Source organism: Micromys minutus (assembly GCF_963924665.1).
Source record: "Micromys minutus genome assembly, chromosome: 14".
NCBI classification, from domain to species: Eukaryota; Metazoa; Chordata; class Mammalia; order Rodentia; family Muridae; genus Micromys; species Micromys minutus.
This window is the reverse complement of record NC_137983.1, coordinates 44,035,584-44,058,003: the sequence shown is the minus strand read 5'-3', so window position 1 is coordinate 44,058,003 and position 22,420 is coordinate 44,035,584. Positions and strand designations below refer to the sequence as shown.

Below are 22,420 nucleotides of genomic sequence, written 5' to 3'. Positions count from 1 at the left end.
ATAGCTTTGCACTTGGAGTTATGTTTAAACTGAAGGCATTAAGGAAAATGCTTGGATCAAATCTCTCACCTTTGAACAAGGCCTGGTAAAGGGGCTTGAAGGTTTGTAAGAATAAAGAGTGAAGAATGGGGTCTTCTACACTCAGGGTAGATAAAGATGAAAAGAAAACACACAACACCTATGCGCAAAGCTCTGCTTCTGGTCAGTCATATTGGGCAGAACCAGTGTGCGTTCATACAATTTGTTTCATTGTTCTTGACGAAGCTCTCTTTAATGCCGGCCATGCTGCATCTTCACCACAGAAAGGTGAGTTTGTATGGAGGGGACTTTCTTGACCTTCCAGTAGAAGTTAAAGACAGAGGCTCTAGCAGGGAAGGTAACAGTTGTCGGACATGAAAGCCCCAGGTGGACCTCTCCATTCAGGTACTTTGAAAATAACCTTTGGCCCTAGCCATCAATTTTCAGACAGCCTACCAGAGTCACACCTCCATGCTAATGTGCTTCATGCCGGCTTGGCTCCACAGACCCCGCTGGATGGTTTTCAGAATGAGATTTGCTATTACTGTTTGACAGAGGAACCCTGTGAGTTTTCATCTTGTTGCATGCCATTTGGTTGCATTCCTAAAGAACTACCTCCAGCCATGACTAAGGAAAATTCCTGTCACACAGTTTTGAACAACACTGCATGCCACAGCTGGAGAGATCTTTGGCACAAATTGATATATATGAAAGAAAGCAGAGGGCAGAAAGAGACCCACAGAATGAAATCAAGGACATAGTAGAAATTAGAAAATATTCTTAATATCTACCCTATGAAAAAATGATGTATTTCATAAAAAAATGTTCTCCAAATTTCCACTTTCTAACTTTTAAAACTTAGACCAGAGAATACAGATTAAAACATTTGGAAGATACTTCCAGAAGCTAGAAGAGAAGTGCACAAAGACTCCTGTTGAGATCATTTTTTTTTTTTTTGTATGCTGGGTGAAGCTGTGTCTCTGTCCTTCCTAACCTGCCTAAGTCACCTTTTGGTTGGTTTTAAAAAAGAGCTCAACAGCCAATAGCTGGGCAGGAGAGGATAGGTGGGACATCTGCAGAGATAGAAACTCTGGGAAAGAATTAGAGGCAAGAGATTCCCCAGCAAGACCCAGAGGAAGTTGGACATTTGAAACGGTGGCAGGGGGGTAGCAAGCCATGTGGCAGAACATAGATTAAAATAGGTTAATTTAAGTTACGTGAGTTAGTTGAGACCAAGCCTAAGCAAAGGGCTTAAGCATTCTTAAGCATTCATCATTATAATAAAGTCTTCGGGAGCTAGCTGGTCATGAATGTCACATTATAAACTCCTGGAAGGTACTTTTTCTGTGTTCCAGACTTACCTTGCATGATCTTTTATCACAACATGGCCCTGAACCACACTCCGCATCCTTAGCCAGAGTACAATCATCAGGGTTACAGCATTTTTTATGTAAGCATTTCTAGAGAAGAAAATATAATCGAAGTAAATGTAGGCATTAGAAATCATATATGTAATTTTTTTCAAAGTACAGTTGTGGGCTACTCAATTAATATATATGTTTAGGAATAATGTATAGGAATATATGATATAGAAATAATGTGTATATTCCTAAATATACATATGCATATATTTGCATGTATATATGTGTATGTGCATATGTATGTATGTGTGTGTGAGTGAGACATGCTCAGTCTATATGGTATTTCTTGCATATATGTCTTCATGGCTGGACATTGGTGTTGGATCATCAGTTGCCATGGGGAATACTGTTTGCTCCCATCTTCAGCAGTCCTTAGTGATATGTAGGTCTTTGTGTAGGGCTGAGGCCACATGGTCTTTTCCCTGTCCCTTTAACACATTTGTTGGTCTTTCCCTTGATCAACAAGTGTTTATGCAGCCATGTCGGTGAGACTTTGCATGTGTAACTTCTGATATTATTAGGAGATGCAGTTTCACAGTAGACTCCCTGATCTTCTGACTCTCGGTCTTTCCCACTTCCCTTCCACAATGCTCCCTCAGCCTTAGGTGTGGTAGTGTTCTCTAGATGCAGCCTTTGAGGCCATTGGGACTGGCCTCAAAAACTCTGCACAGTGATTGATTGTGAGCTAATCTAGACCCAGAAAGACAGACATCACGGGTTTCCCAAGTTTTCAGGCATGAGTAGAGAGCCTAGGGTAACCGCATGGACGGGACAGGACAGAGAAGATGGAGAGCAACAGAGAGGGAACATGTTGCTAGTGGCCTAATAAGAGACCCAGGAAAGGGAAGGGAGGTAAGGTAAGATAACCATATGAAAGTCTGCAGAATCCACAACTAATCATGCTATCAACTATTTATCTAAACAAATTAATAAGAAAATAAACTCACCTTAATAAACCTAACGCTGTGTGTAAACATACAAATATAGATTTAATGAACTTTCCTCATCTGGCTGACAGTGCTCTCTCAAAGAACCAAAGACTACCTAACCAAAGTCCAATACCAGACACAAGAAGCTGGCTTTTGAGTTGACCAGGACTGTGCAGGAGACTCCTAAAACAAACAGCTTATTGCTGGTGCTCTTGGTTGCTTCCTAGAAGTGAAAGGTAAGCCCCTATTGCTCAAGACTCTACCATGGGCCTCAGAACCAGGACCCAGAGACCTATGGGTTGGAACTGACCTGAACACCTTTAATCCTAGTACTGCAGAAGCAGAGGCAGACAGATCTTTGAGACCAGTCTAGTTGACAGAGTTGAGTTCTAGGACAGCCAGAGACATAGTGAGAACCTATCTCAAAAGAAAGAAAATAAATCTCTGGTTGTATTGAATCTCTCAGGACTCTAACATGTCCTCCTGAAAATGTCAGTTATGCTCCACAGAGTATCAATGTGATCAGATGTTCCAAGTGGTTAATTCCATAGAGAAACTGAACAAGTGTATTCAAGGGTGACAGAACTTAGTTCAATGCCAAAGACTTTGGTCAGTCTTCAAAATTGAGAGGAAACCACAGGTTGTGGGTAGCATTTAGTTATATTATTTGACTTATGATGTCTTCCAGGTTTGCATTCAGTATCTCCACATAGCCAGCTGTAATTTATTCCGTTAGACAAACACACCAAAGCCTAATTTAGAGTCTATTTTTGTGACAGAAAAATGAGCTTTGGCCATTCACAAGTTGGCAGCAGAAGAGGTTGTGCCAGTGTTAAACAGTGTGATTGGATCAGGTGTGGGTTTTCAGCTCCAGCTGCTTCTGAGCCCCATTCCTAGTGTCTCTGTAAGGCTGCTCGCTTACACGGATTGGGAGCATTAACCCTGGTAGCTCAGAAGACTCCCTGACTCACTGGCTGCTCTTTTCTCAAGTAATCTCTGGTCAAATTTAATGTATGTAAGGTTCTTCTGAGGAATGGAGAAATTATTTTCAAGAGTACACATTTTAAAAGGAAAATATTCAAACAAAACTTCACCAGGTCTCATCACAAATGATGGCTAATTGTCTTCAAAGCTAATAATTAAATACATCCATACCAGGAAGCAGAGAGACACTGAAACAGAGCGTTTTCACGTGAGAAAAGGCAAACATTCCATTCACCATTACCAAGGCATACTGTAAAGCTATATCAATATATTCTTACCAAGATATATAGAAATAATCAACAGGGGGCTGATAAAATTATGGCGAAGGTGGTATTAAATGGGAAGTGTTTGAGGTTCTGTCTGTGACTCTGGTGAAATGCAGTAAGAAGGAAGAAATCACTGGGGACAAATCTACGAGACCTTAGGGATAAGTGTGCGGAGAACACGTGTTGGAGGGCCGTGAAAGCTTCTGGCTAACCTCTGCTGGGCCACAGTCACACTGCTCTGGCACTTCCAAGATGTTGTTACCACAAGTTGGTTCAGATTGGGGCACAGCAACAAATTCTGTCTCTGGGGTCTCCCGAAGACAGTTTAGTCCAGGCTGAGAAGCCAACTGCTTGAATTCATCCACACTGCAACTGCTGAAAACCTTTATGCCTTGGGAACGTCTGCAAATAAATGAATGTTCTTCAGATAAATGGAATGCAACTGCTACCTAAACACATTCTTCAATGAAGTATACATGAGTTCTTGAACAGTCACCATAAAGAAGAACCAAGGAGAGCCAAGGGGTTGCCGCGAGTTTAATACAGGTCATAACCAAAGCAGTAATTCATTTCTATTGCTATATATTAGGATCAATATACAGAAAATAGAGGGTATTGGAGTGGGAGACACCTCAGCTTCAGGAGTATAAAGACTCTACATTAGTTTCAATATAATTATTGCTATAAGAAGCTCCCATGACTAGTAAACATGTAAGGAGAAAAATGGAGATGGTGAAGATGAATCTATGACTGGTGATCAAAGTCATGTAATATTTTCATGCTAAGGAAAGCAAACAGCCTTTGATTCATTTTATTTTTCCAATATATAATATATATGTAATATATAATATATGTAATATATATTCTATTTCTTTACATTTCTGTCCTTCTTTAAGAGCGATCTCTATTACCCAAGCTGATATCCTAGCTCCAACGGATTTTCATGCCCCAACCTACAACCCCAACCTACAAAGTCTTTGTGTTTCCAATCCCACTACCAATATTCCTGTACATCTAAGTGCAGATTTCAGTGAGTTTGAATTTTGTGACTGCCTCAAACATTTCTCAGTGATGCAGATATAATCTGAGAATTACTTTCCCTTTTTGAAAATAATGATCATGGGCTGGCAAGAATGCTCAGCAGTGCCTACCTCCCATATGATGTAGATGGAGAAAAATGACTCACAAAATCTATCCTTTGACTTCTACACATGCATGTGCTTATGTAAGAATGCAGTTTTAAATCAAGAAAACAGTAAGATGTTGGGGCACCTTGTCCTGATGTAATTTACCCTAGGTGTCCTACATAGACATGACCTTGGTGCGTGCTCACTGTGGTTTCTGGAAAGAATGGAGCATTGTGCATTGATTGTCTTGGTTTTGTTAAGCTTTTGTGACCTTGGATGGCTTGTATTGTAGTTCTTTTGTCCAGTGCCCCTTTCTTTCTTCTGTGACACAGGAAAGTGCACAAGAATCTCGGTGACATGAACACAGACGGGCTCTTCTGTTTACTTTGACCTAAAGGTTTGTTCATAAACTAGAAGAATTCATTCTTCATTCGGGGGAAAAAAGCCACGTTGCCAAGGCACTGATTCAACTGGGTATATTTTCCTCCTTGGTTTATAAATGTTTACGTAAAACCTTATTTTTAATGTAAATATCCCATTTACGGCTGTAATTTTTAATTTTCATTGTATTCATTGACATGACAGCGTTAACATGAAACCACTTTCTCCGTTCGTTTGGTGGCATGGCATGCAATCCATTACTAGCATTGCTGCTGCTGTTTTCAGTTGAGGGAAGAATTGTCAGAATTTCTCAGTATGCTGTTGTGGCATTGCTCACATTCAACACACAGGCATGAGCTCTTGTGGTCCTCTGGTGAGTCTTGCCCAACACTCTCTGAGGCTCACTTTTATTTTCTTACCTTTGGCCCTGAAATCAACTACTACTGCTTTTGAAAAACAAAAATCTTTGCAGCTCATGTCGGTGATTCGGGCTCTTGCTAGATTTCTTTAGAATACCGAATGTCACGTGATCGGATGATGCCATGTTTACAGCACCTTTGTCTAGACCAGCCAGTCACCTCATCATCCCTTGATTAAGGGAGGTAGACATGTGAGCAGTGTGTATGTGGTGTACACACGTGTGCACTGCTGTATGTGCCTACGCACGCATCTGGAAGCCAGAGGAAGCCTTCCTGTGTCTTCCTCCAGCGGTCCCCACGTCATTGTTCATACAGGGTCTCTCCCTGAATTCGAAGTGCATCTTTCTGGTGTGGCTACCCAGCCAGTCAATTTTGGAGACCTGCTTGTCTCTATCACCTAACTGGGGTTACAGATAGACGCGGCTGTGCTCCACATCTTTACAGGGGTACTTGGGACTTGAACTCAGGTCCTCATGCTGGCACAGCAAGCGATCTTAGCCACTGAATCATCTCCCCAGGCCTCCCACTAGCCTTTCAAGAGCCTCAGGTGTCCCTTCCCTTCTGCTCCACGTAGCTGTTTTGCTTTGTAAAATTGTGTTATAACTGAGCAGCCTTACACTGTTGATGTATCTTAACTGCTGCGTTCCACTTTGACGGATTTCCAGCATAGTCTTGGTTTTTACATTTTCCATGGAGTTTTTACTAGTTATTTTTCCTCTCTAGAACATGGAAGACTTTGAGAAGACTGAAGCCGACGTTTCTGGTTTGATGCTTTTGTACATGTGGCTTTTACCCGTCCCTCCATTTCTCATATTTACACATCCCTCCTTCCCTCAGCAAGATGGTTCCTTCTTCTGCAACCCCTTTCTCCCAGCTGACTGAACCCTCCACCTTAAGTTCCTCTTTTCACCTTGTGACAACTCTCAAAATTATCTGCATAGAATTCTAATTCTCTTCCATCAGCTGACGGTCTGTGCTTCCTAGATAGAACACCTGTCCTTGAGATCCAGCCTGCACCGTTTATAACTGTGTGTTTGAAAAGTCCACCTGGCAACTAATCATAAGCCAGAACGCAGCACATAAAACTGCTGTGGCCATTTCAGTATTTAGTAGTGAGTTGTGATGGCCAGGAGCGTGCAAGCGACTCTTCAGTGCCCTTACTTCTCAGTGTTAATCAACTTCCTCGAATTATGATGAGAACACCAATCTCCCAAGATGACCCAAGAGGCTGTGCTTGGGCTCCCTTGGATGCACGTTACATTCACTTCGCTGACACACCTCAATTACCCCTGTTGTGTAGGTTGACTGGGTATTGTTGGACTTACTGTAAAATCTCCCATTCTGCAAACACTCAGTTTCTACCCCAACAGCTCAGTTTCTTTCTTATACCTTTATATAACTTGCCTCACATCCTGACCACACCTCCATCCTATCTCCTTATCTTTCCCTCAGTATCCAGCTCCTTGTCTCTCTTGACCTTGTTTCCCTGTGTATTTTCCCTATAGTCTCGGTAGTTTCTGAGTTTTTTGATAACACTTGCTCTCCCTCCATTTCAATATACACAGCCAAATCTCCTTAATTACAGGCCCATCCAGCCTCCAGGCTTCTGATACTTCAGCATCACTGCACCCTTCCCTGGACGCTTGCTAACAGTGCCAACAAATAAACCCGTCCACACCCACCTTTACTCCGTGCACTGGTAGCATGCTAACTGTTGCGAACCGTTATGCACACCCATTCTCTTCCATGTGCTTCGGATAATTGCATATGCACCCATTCAAACTGTGCCTAGTCGAGTGACACTGTGACAAAATGCACATCAAAGCATGCTACAAATACCTCGTAGGTGTCTATAGAGATCAGATTTGGACAAGACCTTACATTGCTGAAGGATTCATTATGCATGTGCTCCCTGGACAGAAACAATTGTAGATGTCATCGTATGTCAACCCCAGGTTAACTGCCAACAGCTGTGACAGAACAGTGGCAAAGCCCTCCACAGCTAACGTCTTTGGGTGCTGAAAAGAACAGAATTATTTTATAAGTCTTCCTCCTCTTCCCCACTTCCTTCCCCCTCCTCCTCTTCCTCCTACTCCTCCTCCTCTTCCTCTTCCCCCTCCTCCTCCCCCTCCTTTTCATCCTCCTCCTTTTCTTTTGCCTGTTTGCTTCTGTCAGGCCTTGTTTGACAATGGGGCCCAAACCTGAATGCAAATTCAAGAAGATGTAATATCAAAACTATTTTAAGAATGTTTTAAAAAGGAGCAACTTCGATTTTTTTTTCTTAAGCAATAATTTTTAGAAAAAATGGAACTGACAAATGGGAAAAATAAGATTGCTATCTTTGTAAATTTAGAATATTATTGAATAAAATTCAAGTAAGCATAAAGACATTTGGAGAAGTGGAATAATTATAGTAATATTCTTTTCAAAACAATAATTAGAGAAATTTGAAACCATAAAGAGTTAATTGGCAATCAGGTTTCATTTCAGAAGTTGCATGGGGAAATCTAAACTTTTCTCTCGAAAATGGAGTAGTCTTTGCTGCTGCCATTTCCGCACGCACCTAATAGAGACGCTTCTTCGGGACCCTCTATAGCTTTCTCAGCTCCCTTCCACCCCTGCCTGCCTCTGTCTTCGCTGCCACTGCGCATTTCAGCTCCCTGGGTCTTGTGTAGTTAATGTTTCATTTTCTTAAATGACTGAGTAACAGTCTGCGGTTATAATGTTTGTCAACTTGGTTGGATTTAGACTTGCTTCGGGTGTGTGGGGGAAAGAAACCTCTGGGCATGTCTGTGAAGTGTTATCTGGATTAGGTTAATTAGGGTAGAAAGGGGCACCCTCACTGTGGGTAGCACCATTCTATAGGCTGGGGCCAGAGTGTATCAAGTGGAGAAATCTAGCTGAGCACCAGCCTCCACCCCTCTCTGCTGTAGATGCAATGGGACCAGCTGCCTCTAGCTTCTGCTGCCATGCCTGCCCCATCAAGAGGGTGGCACTCAAGATTCTAAGAGAAAATACCAAATGGCTGAGAGGCACCTAAAGAAATGCTCAACATCCCCAGTCATCCGGGAAATGCAAATCAAAACAACCCTGAGATTCCACTTCACACAGGTCAGAATGGCTAAGATCAAAAACTCAGGTGACAGCAGATGCTGGTGAGAATGCAGAGAAAGAGGAACACTCCTCCACTGTTGGTGGGGTTGTAAACTGGTACAACCAATCTGGAAATCAGTCTGGCAGTTCCTTAGAAAACTGGACATAGTACTACCTGAGGACCCAGCTATTCCACTCCTGGGAATATACCCAAAATATGCTCCAACATATAACAAGGACACATGCTCCACTATGTTCATAGCAGCTTTATTTATAATAGCCATAAGCTGGAAAGAACCCAGATGTCCTTCAACAGAGGAAGTGATAAAGAAAGTGTGGTACATTTACACAATGGAGTACTACTCAGCTATTAGAAACAATGACTTTATGAAATTCCTAGGCAAATGAATGGAGCTAAAGAATATCATCCTGAGTGAGGTAACACAATCACAAAAGAACACACATGGTATGCACTCACTGATAAGTGGATACTAGCCTTGGATAATCAAGAAACAATTCACAGACTTTATGAAGCTCAAAAAGAAGGAAGCCAGAATGTGGATGCCTCAGTCTTTCTTAGAAGGAAGAACAAAACACTCATGGGAGAAAATGCAAGGTCAAATAGAGGAGCAGGGATTGAAGAAAAGATCATCCAGAGACTGCCTCACCTAGGGATTCACCCCATATGCAGCCACCAAACCCAAGCAGTATTGCTGATGCCAAGTAGTGCTTACTGGCATGAACCAGACATGGACACCTCATTAGAGGCTCTGCCAGAGTCATACATATACAGTTGAGGATGCTTGTAGCTAACCACTGGACTGAACACAGGGACCCCAATGAAAGAGCTAGAGAAAGGACTGAAGGAGGTGAAAGGGGTTGCAATGTCATGGAAAGAACAACAATATCAACCAATCAAACCCTCCAGAATTCCCATGGACTAAAACACCAACCATTGAGCACACATGGAGAGACCCATGGCTCCAGTTGCATATGTAGCAGAGGATAGTAGTGTCTGGTATCAATTGGAGAAGAGGCTTTTGGTCCAGGGAAGGCATGTTGTCCCAAGTGTAGGAGAATGCTAAGTCACTGAGGTGAAGAGGGTGACTGGGAGAGGGAGCACCTTCATGAAAGCAAGTGGAAGGGGATGTAGGAGGGGGGTGGGGAAAGGGGATAACATTTGAAATGTAAATACAGAGAATATCCAATAAAACAATTAAAAAAATAATTTCTTCCCTAACTTGCTATTGTTGGGTTTTTGGTCACACCTTTGGGAAAAAATAATACATCGTTGATTGTATCTTATGATCATACCAAACTTGTTTTTAATGACTCAATCATGACAGGACACCCTGCTAGCCTGAATAGAGCTGCCGATGCATTCAAAATACTAAATAAAAGAAACTCAAGAATGTACAAAAATGAGAAAATAGTGATGTGTTTTCTTAAGCAATAAGTTTTTAGTCCAAATGAAGCTGACATGTGGGAAACATAGGAGCAAAAAATAGTGTATTTGGTGAGACAAATGTGTCGTTGATGTAGTAACAAAAATTAACCAGATAAGCTAGCCAAATCCCATTACTAATATGTCTGTGAGAATTGCTTATGGCACCATTACAATTTGAAAGAAACAGTGCCAAGAGTCATGTGAAAACGATAAAGTCCTCTTGAAAAGTTAAAAATGTGGACAAACTGTCATTATTTTGAAGTACAAATTTATTTTTATACCTTGTATATTATTTGAGGAATGAAAACAAAAACAAATCTAACAATGGAAGCAGTGCATGTTCAACATAAAAATATTTCATTTGCAATGTCAGTAATATAATGTGGGATATATATAGGTATAAAGAAGAGAGTTTTATTTACAATTTAGGTTTAAGAATTGTTATTTTTAATAGATTTAAATTTTAATTTATAATAGACTTTAAAATAAAATTTTACTTATAATTATTGTATAATTGGCTTAAATCTAATATTTCATGCAAGTGAAATGGTAAACAAAGACATCTATGGAATATACACATAATAGAAGAGAACTAAAGGAGATCGTCAAAGTTAACAACATACACAAGACCGTGACTGAGTACAGAAGAGGTAAAGCCATATAGGATCTATACAGTGCATACGCAAGGAAGACAAGGAAATCAGTTATAGGACAGTAAAAATGGTAGCGTGAAATTTTTCCTTGCCACCAACTATTTTGAATATAAATGAGTTAAAATGCCTAACAAATTGGCAGAGTGGATTAAAATCAGAACAGCCACCTGAAAAAGAGCATTCAGCAGGATCTTTTATACTTACTTGATCTAAAAAAAAAAAAAAAAAAAAAAAAAAAAAAAAAAAAAAAAAAAAGCTGAAAATGAACTCAAGACCTGAGCAAGAACCTCACAACTGTAGCACAACAGGTAACAGGACACAGACACCATCGTGCCCTTGAAGGGTGGGAGCACAGGCAAAGATGGACAGAGAAGATCCTGCTGTTGCCACAGACACCCCCATTTCAACATCATGATACAGTCAGAGTAAAGATGGGGACACACAGGAATAGGGAGAAGCATTTGCAGACCAAACGTCTGACAAAGGATTATACTATATCCATGATGTAGAGAATGCCCACAACTCAACAGAAAAAGCATTAAATCACTTAAAAAGTAAGTAAAATATTGGACTAGCTATTTCTCCTGTGATACACTCTAATGTCTACAGAGCATATGAACTGGTGTTGCATCGTTTGCAAATGTAGAAACACAATACAGGGGCTGAGATAGAACCTTAGCCTGTCTCTATTAACTAAAGCAAAATAGAAAATAGGCTGACTGTGCAGCTAGTTTATATGTCAGTGAAAGGATTACAAGCTGGCACAACCAATATTAAAGTCCCACAAAGCACTAATAACAAGACCGATACACAAGTCAGCAAGCTGGCTTCCGGTCATACACCTAGACTAGCCAATATTAGAACCTCAAAGAGATCTGTGCTGTTGAGTACACTACAGGTACGGAACAGCAAAGGTATGGAAAGAAATGGAAGGTCTGTTGATAGAATGAATACATTAAAAGGTGATATGTGCTGATATTATTAAGTCATTAAAAGGGAAATGCTTTATGTACCTTAATTAAGCACATTGTACTATATGCACTAACTATGTCATAAGCAGACATCTACCAAGTCATCCCACTTACATGTAAATCCCAAACTTGTTAGAACAATAGAACGGAACACAGAATAAGCATCACCTGGGACAGAGGAAGGACTGTGTGATTACTCAGAGGAGGGGCTGTGTGATTACTCAGAGGAGGGGCTGTGTGATTACTCAGAGGAGGGGCTGTGTGATTACTCAGAGGAGGGGCTGTGTGATTGATCAGAGGAGGGGCTGTGTGATTACTCAGAGGAGGGGCTGTGTGATTAATCAGAGGAGGGGCTGTGTGATTGATAAGAGGAGGGGCTGTGTGATTGATCAGAGGAGGGGCTGTGTGATTAATCATCTGGAGACTCATTTCTCAAAGGTGGATACATCTTGAGACTGATCTCACACATCATGTGACTGCAGCTAACACCACAGAGCTGGTTAAGACTCAAACACAAGGTGTTTTCCCCAACTAAGCCAACTCTCTTGGGTTTTTTTGAGGTGTCTCTCTGTGTAGCCCTGGCTGCCCTGGAACTCACTCTGTAGACCAGACTGTCCTCAAACTGAGAGCTCCGCCTGCCTCTGGCTCCCGAGTGCTGGGACTAAAGGTGTGTGCCGCCACCACCTGGCACAAACCAACTCTAAGTTATAAGAAATTCAAAACCACTGTTGTAAAAATCTGCCAAAAGTGTACAGCGATGCTTCCTGCACCTTTTCATTATGGAGGTGACCCTGGCCATTCCTGTTGAGGGGACAAGGGTGACTGAAGGCATACCAGAGCGATTCCTGCCGTAAACTTTGGGTTGCAGGCCATCCCATGATACGTCGCTCCCACATAGTCAGGATGGTCCTTATACCTAAATTAAAAGTTTATTGTTTAATTAAAAGTAAATTAAATGCACTGTTGCAGAATGTTGCTAGAAAACAATACATTTCTGAAACTGTCGTATCCTTAAACACAACGTGCATCATACAGCGTGTTTTCTGCTACCAACCACTCAGCAAGTAGTAAAAAAACGCAAGCAGTGTGGGCTCCATCCTCCATCAAAACTTAAGTTAAAATGGTGCTTTAAGAATCTATGATACACAATCCAAAACCTAGCAAAGCCTTGTATTTGCATAACCCATCTGTCAGGACCCCCATCCCTGGGGGAATAATGTAAAACCTAAAAGCCAGGATTATCATCAAGTTTTCAAGGACTGAACAAATCTTAAAGTGTTGGGCCAGAGGATAGGGACTGGGGAAGAGAGGTGCAGCAAGAGAAAAAGAGGTCTGCAGAAGTTAACCCAGTAATTGCCTTTAAATACTCAACCCTGGCCTTACTCCTAACAGGAGGCAACAGAAAACATGAGGTTCTGTTTATAGCTCTTAAGATCTTCAGTAGTGAGCTTCTCATATTTTCCTGTAAAATAACTGAGTGATACTAAAATCTACATAAAGACTCTTGAAACATGCCGACCTGGTAGCTAAAACCTCCATCTTAGGTCTCTAGAGAAGCACTGAGTAGCTATAGCTGGGGAAGTAGTTGGTCCATTCCAATGATTGATGTTTTAACCAACAACTCAGGCAATTGTTGTATTCATGGCATTAACATCGTGGCATGATCATTTCCCTGTGAGGTCCTTATAAACACAGAGCCACGCCTTCATTCTGCTGCTTTTCACACTCCCATCGAGATGCTGAAGTAGAACAGGGTGATGGGGCCCCGGGGTGGGAGGCAGGTGGGGGCGGCATCGGACGGGACATGGGACAGGACAAGGAATGGCTGGGTTAGGCTATGTGATCAGATCTTTGCATCTTGTCTGTGTTGGTGATTTGTCATCTTAGTCTTTCTCAGAGTCCCGTACAGAATTACAAATATCTGACTTTGACAGTTGACACTAGTGGTTCTGTAAGTCCCCATCAGTGTGAAAAGTACTCACAGGAGTAAGTAGGTTATGTCCTTGGTTCTTTGAGATATTTCCTTGCGTTTCCACAGCAGAAAGCGTTGCAGGACTTCATCGGCATCCCCATTTGTCTCTATCTTATTTCCTTCTGACCAGATCTCCAGAGAGTTTAACCTCACCGTCATCTTCAGCTGGGAAAACATCTGAAGAGAGAATTTGCTCAGTTTGGGGTGCCAGTCACCCTGTCATGCCCAGAAATGCTGGGAATGCATTCAACATATCACTTTCAGGAGATAATCCAATCCACAGAGGAAAGGGCTGGAAGGAACATGCGTCATACCAAAAATACACAGCTATGCACACAAACCGTGGCAATGAGTTAACAACAGCCTCAATGAAAACGAACTTCAACAAAAACGGAAGTACTCACGGTGTTAATGAGACCAAAGACATGAACAACTTTCTGAGTCGCAACTCCTGCCTCAGAGCCCATATGGTCAAACTGAAAGACAAATTGATTTCTCCGTCACTAGTATAAGTGATTAATCAACCATCTTTTAAATAGTTTTAGGTGTAAATGTTAAAATAATCCAGCACACAATTAAAGAGGCAAATGTGTTAAAATTGATTGACAGTCAATTCTTCGAGGCCTCTAACCTTTTCCTAATTACTGCCTTTACTATGCTTTACACATAACCCTTGAGCCTTAACAAGAGTTTTAAAAAGGCAATAGCTGTGATTAACTTCCTTTTTATAGGCATAGAAATAAATATTCTCTATGGTGGTTATAAATCATGATCGTAAAAATTTATTTTTGAACATTAATTATATTTATAATTTTCATGATTATTTTAGTAGCAAGCAAATTAACAGCAAAATGTGCATAGCTTCAAATACCAAAAGGAAACCAATGAAACATGAATACCTAGAAACTTAGAGTAACTGAGGCCAGACATCAACACATAACCCGAGCAAATTTTAACCATAGTTCTTTAAATATAAAATGCAGCTTCTGTGAGACGACACTGTGTGGATCCGGTGCTGAGACCAGGCTGTTTGGAGATGGAAACGCTACTTTGCTGTTCATAGTTTTGAAGGTGATCCCTGTGGTGCCTGTGATTAAAAATGCGCTTTCAATTTCAAATAGGGACAGCCCACATGACAATATCACAGGGCTGTGAAACGGGAAAGGGAGCAAGGGTGCACTGCGCTAGTCCTCCTGGGACAACTTTCTGAAAGTTTGTTTACGTTTTGTTTTTTGTTTCTTAATGCATAGGAGGTGAAAATGCTCAAAATTGAAAGGCTAGGATAGTTTTAGATGTGTAAAAGCTGTGGACACTTCACAAGCTCCGGGAAAATATGAGCAGCAAACCTATTAGTGGTGTGCAATGGAGTGCTTTGAACACGGTTACTCCATGGGAAACATGAAATACAGAATACAGTGCGATCTCAGTGGGTGGGAACAAAGATCAAGGCCCACGGCTGGCCGGAGTGCAGCGTGAGAAGCCTGGGAACCCGAGAACTGTCAATCATAAACCTCTCCCTTACACCGTGAGACTGATGTGACCCAGTGAGGAAACCTTTGGGCTGGACACTAAGAACCAGAGAATGCGGGCTGAGAAACAGTCACGCAGAGGAACACACTGGCCCCGTGGGGGAGACAGACAGTACGCAGACACTGTTTGGACAGGAAGTGCAACAACATTTCATCTGCAAAACATGGAGCTTCCCCTCAAGAAGCCAAGCAATTATGACACATAAAATAAGCCCAGGAGGTAAAGAGTTAAACAGGTTATCCAATTCAGTGTTTAATGAAGTAATTCCTAATGGAAATGAGATCTAGGATCAATAAGAAACCTGATAGTATGTCTGATACAGTCAGGCTATTGTGCAGTAGAACCTTTACAAAGTCTTATGCCATTGCTACAACCCTTATTGCCAGTGTAAGGTCAACTGATGATATGTTGTTATGCCCTGCAGCACTTCCGCACACTTTTTAGCAGAGAACAAAGGTGACTTTTGAACAAGGTCCCCTTATGATAGCGCCGGCTGGTAGGGAACTCAGTCTTTTCTGCCTCTTCCTCCCAAGTGCTGGGATTACTGGAACATGTCATCATTACTGACACTTGAACAGAGAAAAAACGTTGATAGTAAATAGAGAAAAGTGGACAGGAGAGATGACTCTCAGTTAAGAGCCCTTACTGCTCTTCTAGAGGACCTCAGTTCAATCCCCAGAACCACACACAGCAGCCTCAGAAACTATGATTCCTGAGGATCCGACTTCCTCTTCTGGACGCTGAGAGAACTGCATGCACATAGTGCTCAGACTTACACTGCAGGCAAAACAACCATGCCCATGGGGGGAAAATAACAACAACAAAAAAAGTTAAGGTTTCTTATTCACATCCGGCCCCAAGTTTCTCTACAACGCAAAGACATCCTACCATTTCTTTATCCATGATGATCTTTACCCCCAGGATTCTCTTCGTCAGTGTCCAGTTTGAACCTTTCTGCGGAACAATAAGAACTTCAATCAGATAAAAAAACCTTCAGTCAGGTACACATTTGCTAGCATACTGATTCTGGGCGGTTTGCTGTACTTATTTTAGTAACAGGGACAATGGACACAATCTCCAGTCTTGGGATTCTTTAAAGAAAAATGCTTTAAGGACAGTATGAGTGGGTACAAACTGTTGTCTCATAAGGAAAACGAAGAAAAGCTCGGCTGCTTCAAAGGTGTCTCATTCTGATGGGTTTTTCTACCTTTGCTGAGCGCCTTTCATTGAGGATGTCTGTGGAGTTCTTCGTCATTTATTCATAAAACAAGATATATTAGGCACAATGTATCTTATTACTGATTTGACTTGTGGCTTCTTGAACTTTTTTTTTTTGCAACATAGCTTATTTATTTAAACAAACATTTAATATTTAATAAATGAAATGTGCAAATATATGCATGTACATATGTATGGTATATACGTATGCATGTATGTATGTATGTGGCTGGTTTCTATGACCATAGAGGTCAGTTAGTCCAATGTCTAGAGAGTAAGTCAGAAACCGGAAGCTGTTCCAGCCCAAGGTTCTCATCTGGAGACCCATAAGAACAGGACACATTGAGGTCCCAGCTGGAGCCAGACTATTAACAATATGGGACGGTAAGTTTTATTCTTTTCAGCCTCCAGAGGATCTGGCAAGGTCTTCTCATGTGATGGAGTCCAACCCAATTTACTTCAAGTGAAGCAATGTGATTTTGTGCAACAATCAAAGGCGCCCAGTGTGACCTCCAGCCCTGGAGTCCTGGCAGCCTGCCTGCACTGACATGAAACACGTGTGACCTTCTGCAGCCCTGCCGCCTGCGTTGACATGACCCGTGAGTCGCTGCTTGGGTGTGAAAGGACGGACGGGCGGGTATTGCTACTTATGACTAGCGCACCCAGAAACAAACAAGCAACCGCTGGAAAAGCAGCTGTCGTCTGAGATGGGCGGGGGCAGCTAAATTCTAGGAGAAAACACCCAGTTCGTAACATTTCATTCTCATCTTTCCTTCTGCCTCTTTGTTCTTCCTGCCTCCAATTGTAAATTTCCCAATGCTTTGTTCCCTCATCAGCCCAGTGCTAAGAAACCGCGCCACCTCACTCTTGCCTTGTGTGAACACAGGAAATGCTACAGAAAGAAGAGAACTCAGAACCTCCAGCCCCTGAGTTTCGTCCAGATGCACAAGCCACTGCACAGAAACAATAAATGTGAACAAGAAAACAAGACACACACAAACACACACACACACCCAGAGTTAACAGTTCCCCATCACCCACAATTACTGATAGCAGAACAAAGAAATTCCAAAGAATTCCAAGGATGATTTTTCAGAACGATGACTGAGATTTAAAAGAATGGGCACAAACGTCCAAATAAAGTCAAAGAGAACACAAATAAACGGAATGGGGAACAAAAAAGACAAAAGAAATTAACAACGATGAAGAATTTCTTAGAGAAAGCTTAAATTTGAAAATTTGGGTCCATTTCCAGAACAATGAAGAAGTTGTTAGTTTTTGTGAACTTGCTCAGGTTGTGACTGACTTTGTCAGTTTTATGAACTTTTTGGCTCAGGTTGTCAACCTCTACTCTCACGCACACTTTTTAACACATTGAATAAAAATAAGGGAATACTGACAGGAAGTTTGTCATGAATTAGACTCAAGCCTCATTCACCATTTTGTGCCGGCTTCCACTTTATATGAACAATGAGAAAGTGTACCTAGAAATTAAGTTATTTAGCCCCTAATACTCAAACATAAAGCTGAGCAAATATTGTACAGGCAGACATTAGGACACTTTCCAATCACCTCTTGGGGAGTGTGCCTGCCTGCCATAGGCTGCAATTACTTCTAAGAAAGGTTGACTAAAGGGAAAACTTAAATGTAAAGATGGCACAGTTGCATAAAGTATCTACTTTTAAACTTAGGCCAATATTATTTACATATTGATGTCAGAGACAGAGTCAGATCAAAAGGAGCAGCGCGCCCCACAGCAGTTCCTAGCTGGAAAAAACAATATTTTGTGCATTCTTATTTTTGTCTTTCCTTCTATACTCATTTATTCCATATTTTAGTAGATTTATTTGCCAGTATTATTTCATTTGGGAAGCAAGAAGTATAAAATAAAAGAGATAATATGCAATCAAATTAATAAAAAAGACAAAACAATTTAAAGCAACGGCCATGATTAAATAACTTTTATTTTTAAAAAACCAGGCCATGTGTGAGTGTACGTTCATAGTGAGGCCCATGAAAGCAGAGCAACGTCCTGGGCATTCTAGATGCTTTCTGGTTGTTGTCAGAACTTGTTTTACTGTCAAAGTTTGTACCAAAGTAGTTTTTTTTATTTTTGTTATTGGTTTTTTGTTTTTTTTTTTTTTAACCAAGAAAATGCATTGACAAAGAAAATACAAAGTATCAATAAGTAAGTCCAGGACCAATTATGTTAATGCTATGTGAATTCGTGCAAACAGCTACAGTGTGTATCTGTACAGACGCCTCATATAACTACACAAACTGCCGGAACAAGTTTGATCTTTTTTTTTAAGTGTATGTTTTCTTACTATTTTCTAAAGACTATCTGAGGAAATCAATGATATCTTTAAAAAAAAAAAAAATCTTACCAATGAGTTAAGCACTATTTCCCCAGTGTACCCAAATCCCAAAACTCGAATATAAAGCATACAGGAGAAGGTCAGACTCACCTCCGGTTTTACAAGAATTCGGTAGGACTGACTTTCTTGCTGGGAATTTGTGTAGTTTTCTTTTAAGGGAGAATAATCGATTTCATTATTCTTTATTTCATAAAGTATGTGTTCAAATGTCGCTGAAGACTCTAAGGGCTCAATTCCATACGTGATGTTCTCTAACTGCAACAAGCCCCTAAGTATGGGGCGGGGGAGAGGGGGTAAAAAATGCAATTACCATACATTTCTCACTGAGGACTTGGGTTAAGTTCTAAACCCAACTTCATATCTGTCTTCCCTCCACTGTGGCATGTGGGAACAGTTGGGGGCTAATGGGAAATGCAGAGTCTCTTTCTTCTGTGGTGGCTCCCTGCTTACGTTTTATAATAACAAAATACCCAGAGGAAGACATGAAAGGACAAGAGGAAGAGGCTGGAGTAAGGGAGGTATTCAAACTGCACCACCACAGTCTACAGGTCTGGCTGGTGTGTTTGTTTGTGTGTGTGTGTGTGTTTGTTTGGAGGTGGGTGCCCATTCTATTCTCACAGAAGATGGTGAGACGGTAGAAGCCGAGGGTTGGCATACACTTCCAGAAGGGTACCTGAGACCTGTGCAAGTACTGAGTGTCACAGTTGATACTGGGATCTCCATGGCGTGCCCTTGATAAAAGCAGTGCGTCTGAGAAGAAGCAGAAGAGGTTATAGCTCGTTCCCACGCGCGGCCCTCGGGGTCATACGCACTTCCTCACTATCTAGCAGACATCCACACTTAGCCATCCCATCATGTGCTCGATGCGCAACAGCGTTCCATCCTCCCAAATATGCTTTCTGAGCATCTGCATGGGCTTCACGATCATTGCCATTTTCCCCTCTCTCTGAAATATTCTGGCTATTACTTTGACTTTTGACAACTATTTATACGATATATCTGAATCTTTTCCCTCTCTAGCCAGGTTTCTAACTGCGTAGAATATACCCACTAAACTTATACTTTATAACATTTGGATGAATTCAACCATAAACATTTCATTCCATTTTGGGGGCGTCAGGCAAGACGGTATTTTGAATAGTTCTTCATTGATTTTACATGTCAGCATGGACACGTCACAGTGGGCATTCAGAGGTCAGAGAATGTTTTGAGAGTCATTCCCTCCTCCTACGACATGGGACCTGGGGATGAAGCTTCAGATAGGGTTTAGAGGAGGTTCCTTTACTCAATGATCCATCTTGCTAGTTTCTAAGTATTTAGCTGACATACGTGCACCTTGCCTTTTCTTAGTGTCTCACTAGAAATGCAATTAATCATCACGAGTGCAAACACTCTTCCTTATTGACTTTACCAATGTAAGCGACTCCCAAACTTGGCCACAAGCACCTCTTTAGTGAGTCCCTCCTCCTCTTCGTGGGTCTAAACTGTGGTGATTTCCAGATTCCTTTTTGTTCCTACACTGTGGGTGGCTTTCCTGCCACCTCATTGCGGACTTCAAATGTGTCTCTGTGTTAAAAGCATCTAGGAACGGATCTCCCTTTAGTCTAACACGACATGAACCCCATCCCAAACCTCGTCATCATCAATTAGAACAGAAGGCTGGATCTCTCCACAAGGGCAACATTTGAGCCTAGATAGGCACAGTGCGCGCCTTCAGCACAAGACCCAATCCACTTACACTACAGGGCTTTCCCCAGACAGAAAGATCTGCACTGGGCTGCAAGCTAAGCAGCAGGCGCAGCAAACCTGCGTCTACAAGTGGTGCCAATGCACGTCCTAAAGAAGTACATGGTACTCCAGGTCTCCATCCACTATTAACTACAGGGATCTGCTGGCCTCCTGTAACATGTCACCAAATACCTACAAAGCAAGAGTCACTCAGACAGAAGTGTAACCAACCACAAAGCATAAGGTTGGCAATTAATGAGAGGAAAGCCAGCTGTAAAGGGTATCGCACGCGCGCGCACACACACACACACACACACACACACACACTGCCATGTCTATTACAGCCTTATTCACCATAGCCAAAATAATACAAGTGTATAGAGCAGCTTGGCAGTAAGAAGAGAAAATACTAAAAGCAAAATAATTTTATGAGTGTGACATGAGCCAGCTAACGAATCTATTACTGTCAAAGTTGTTGAAAAAGATAACTGAATCAAACCACCAGAGGACACACGCATCAAATGAATGTCCCAGCTTCAAGAACATTGCCAAAGGTCAAAAAGAGGAACAGGGATTGAAGAAAAGATCGCTCAGAAGCCACCTTACCTGGGGATCCACCACATATGCAGCCACCAAATCCAAGCACTATAGCTGATGCCAAGAAGTACTTACTGGCAGGAACCAGATAGAGATGCCTCCTCAGGGACTATGTTAGAGTCATATAGATACAGTTGAGCATGCTTACAGCTAACCATCAGACTGAACTCGGGGACCCCAATGAGGGTGCTAACGAGATGAAATGGGTTGCAACCTCATGGGAAGAACAACATTATCAACCAACCAAACCCTCCAAAACTCCCATGGACTAAAACACCAACCTTTGTGCACACATTGAGAGACCTATTGATCCAGTTGCATATGTAGCTGAAGATGTCAGTGTCTGGCATCAATGTGAGAAGAGGTTTTTGGTTCAGGGAGGGCATGTTTTCCCAATGTAGGGGAATGCCAAGGCAATGGGGTGGAGAGGGTGATTTGGAGAGTGTACCTTTGTGAAGGCAGATTGAGGGGGAGGGGGAAATAACATCTCAAATGTAAATACAGAGTATCTAAAAATAAAAAATAAACCAGACCCCAAACACTGTCTCAGTGAGTGAGAAAAAGACGGAAACCTAGCCCAGGCACAGGGCAGGAAGCAGCCCTAACCCTAACTATACAGAAGCCACCCCTAAGCACACAGCAGAAGTACCCAAACTTCCAAGTCATCCAAACAGTTCACCTAGATGCATTTATTAGGCCATAAAGCAAATAATCATGAGTTTAACTGGCAGTGTGCTTTGGCTACAGTTAAAAAAAAAAAAAAAATCAGAACAGAAACCAGGAACATGTAACAGACAAAAGTTGCTGACTACTTAGAAATTAAACAGCATGCTTTTGGAAACTCCCTGAGTCAAAGCAGATGACGCAAGAGGGATTTTAAATACTGCATTGATCGTGTGAACCTCTGGATTGAAAGGATGCGGATCACGCTGCTGTGGGTACAGAAAAAGTGGAGAGGCACGAATTGGGCACAGAGGCTTCTGACAGAAAAGAGGGAGTGGACAGAAAACAAAAATGGCAAGGAAGTCCTAGTCAGGTGTGCGGAAGGAAAAGGAAAGGCACGAATTAAAGGGAAACTGAAAGCTAGAAAACACAGAGAAACTGGAGATCTGATTCTTTGATAAATCCAACAAATTAAAAAATAAGCCTGTGGGTAAGAAGGACGAATTTAAAAAAGAAGAACACAGAGACCCTTCTTGTGAGCGATTTAATACACTGTCACTGCCTGCTGCTATGGGGAGAACACGGAGGCACCAACAAATCCACTTCGTGCACCAGAGCCTGAGAC

The 22,420-nt window shown here is 41.7% G+C and overlaps 1 protein-coding gene across 1 annotated transcript in view; it reads right to left on the bottom strand.

Moving 5' to 3' along the window:
• Positions 1-22,420, bottom strand: part of LOC308429921 (A disintegrin and metallopeptidase domain 3-like) — a gene marked incomplete at both ends in the record, with an annotated part of 51,734 nt that overhangs the window by 20,180 nt on the left and 9,134 nt on the right. Inside the window, 9 exon segments of the mRNA XM_080928955.1 lie at positions 1,380-1,478; positions 3,831-4,020; positions 7,427-7,563; positions 12,544-12,625; positions 13,692-13,858; positions 14,086-14,157; positions 16,100-16,165; positions 18,898-19,075; positions 19,481-19,557. Coding sequence (XP_080785081.1) covers positions 1,380-1,478; positions 3,831-4,020; positions 7,427-7,563; positions 12,544-12,625; positions 13,692-13,858; positions 14,086-14,157; positions 16,100-16,165; positions 18,898-19,075; positions 19,481-19,557 — 1,068 coding nt within the window.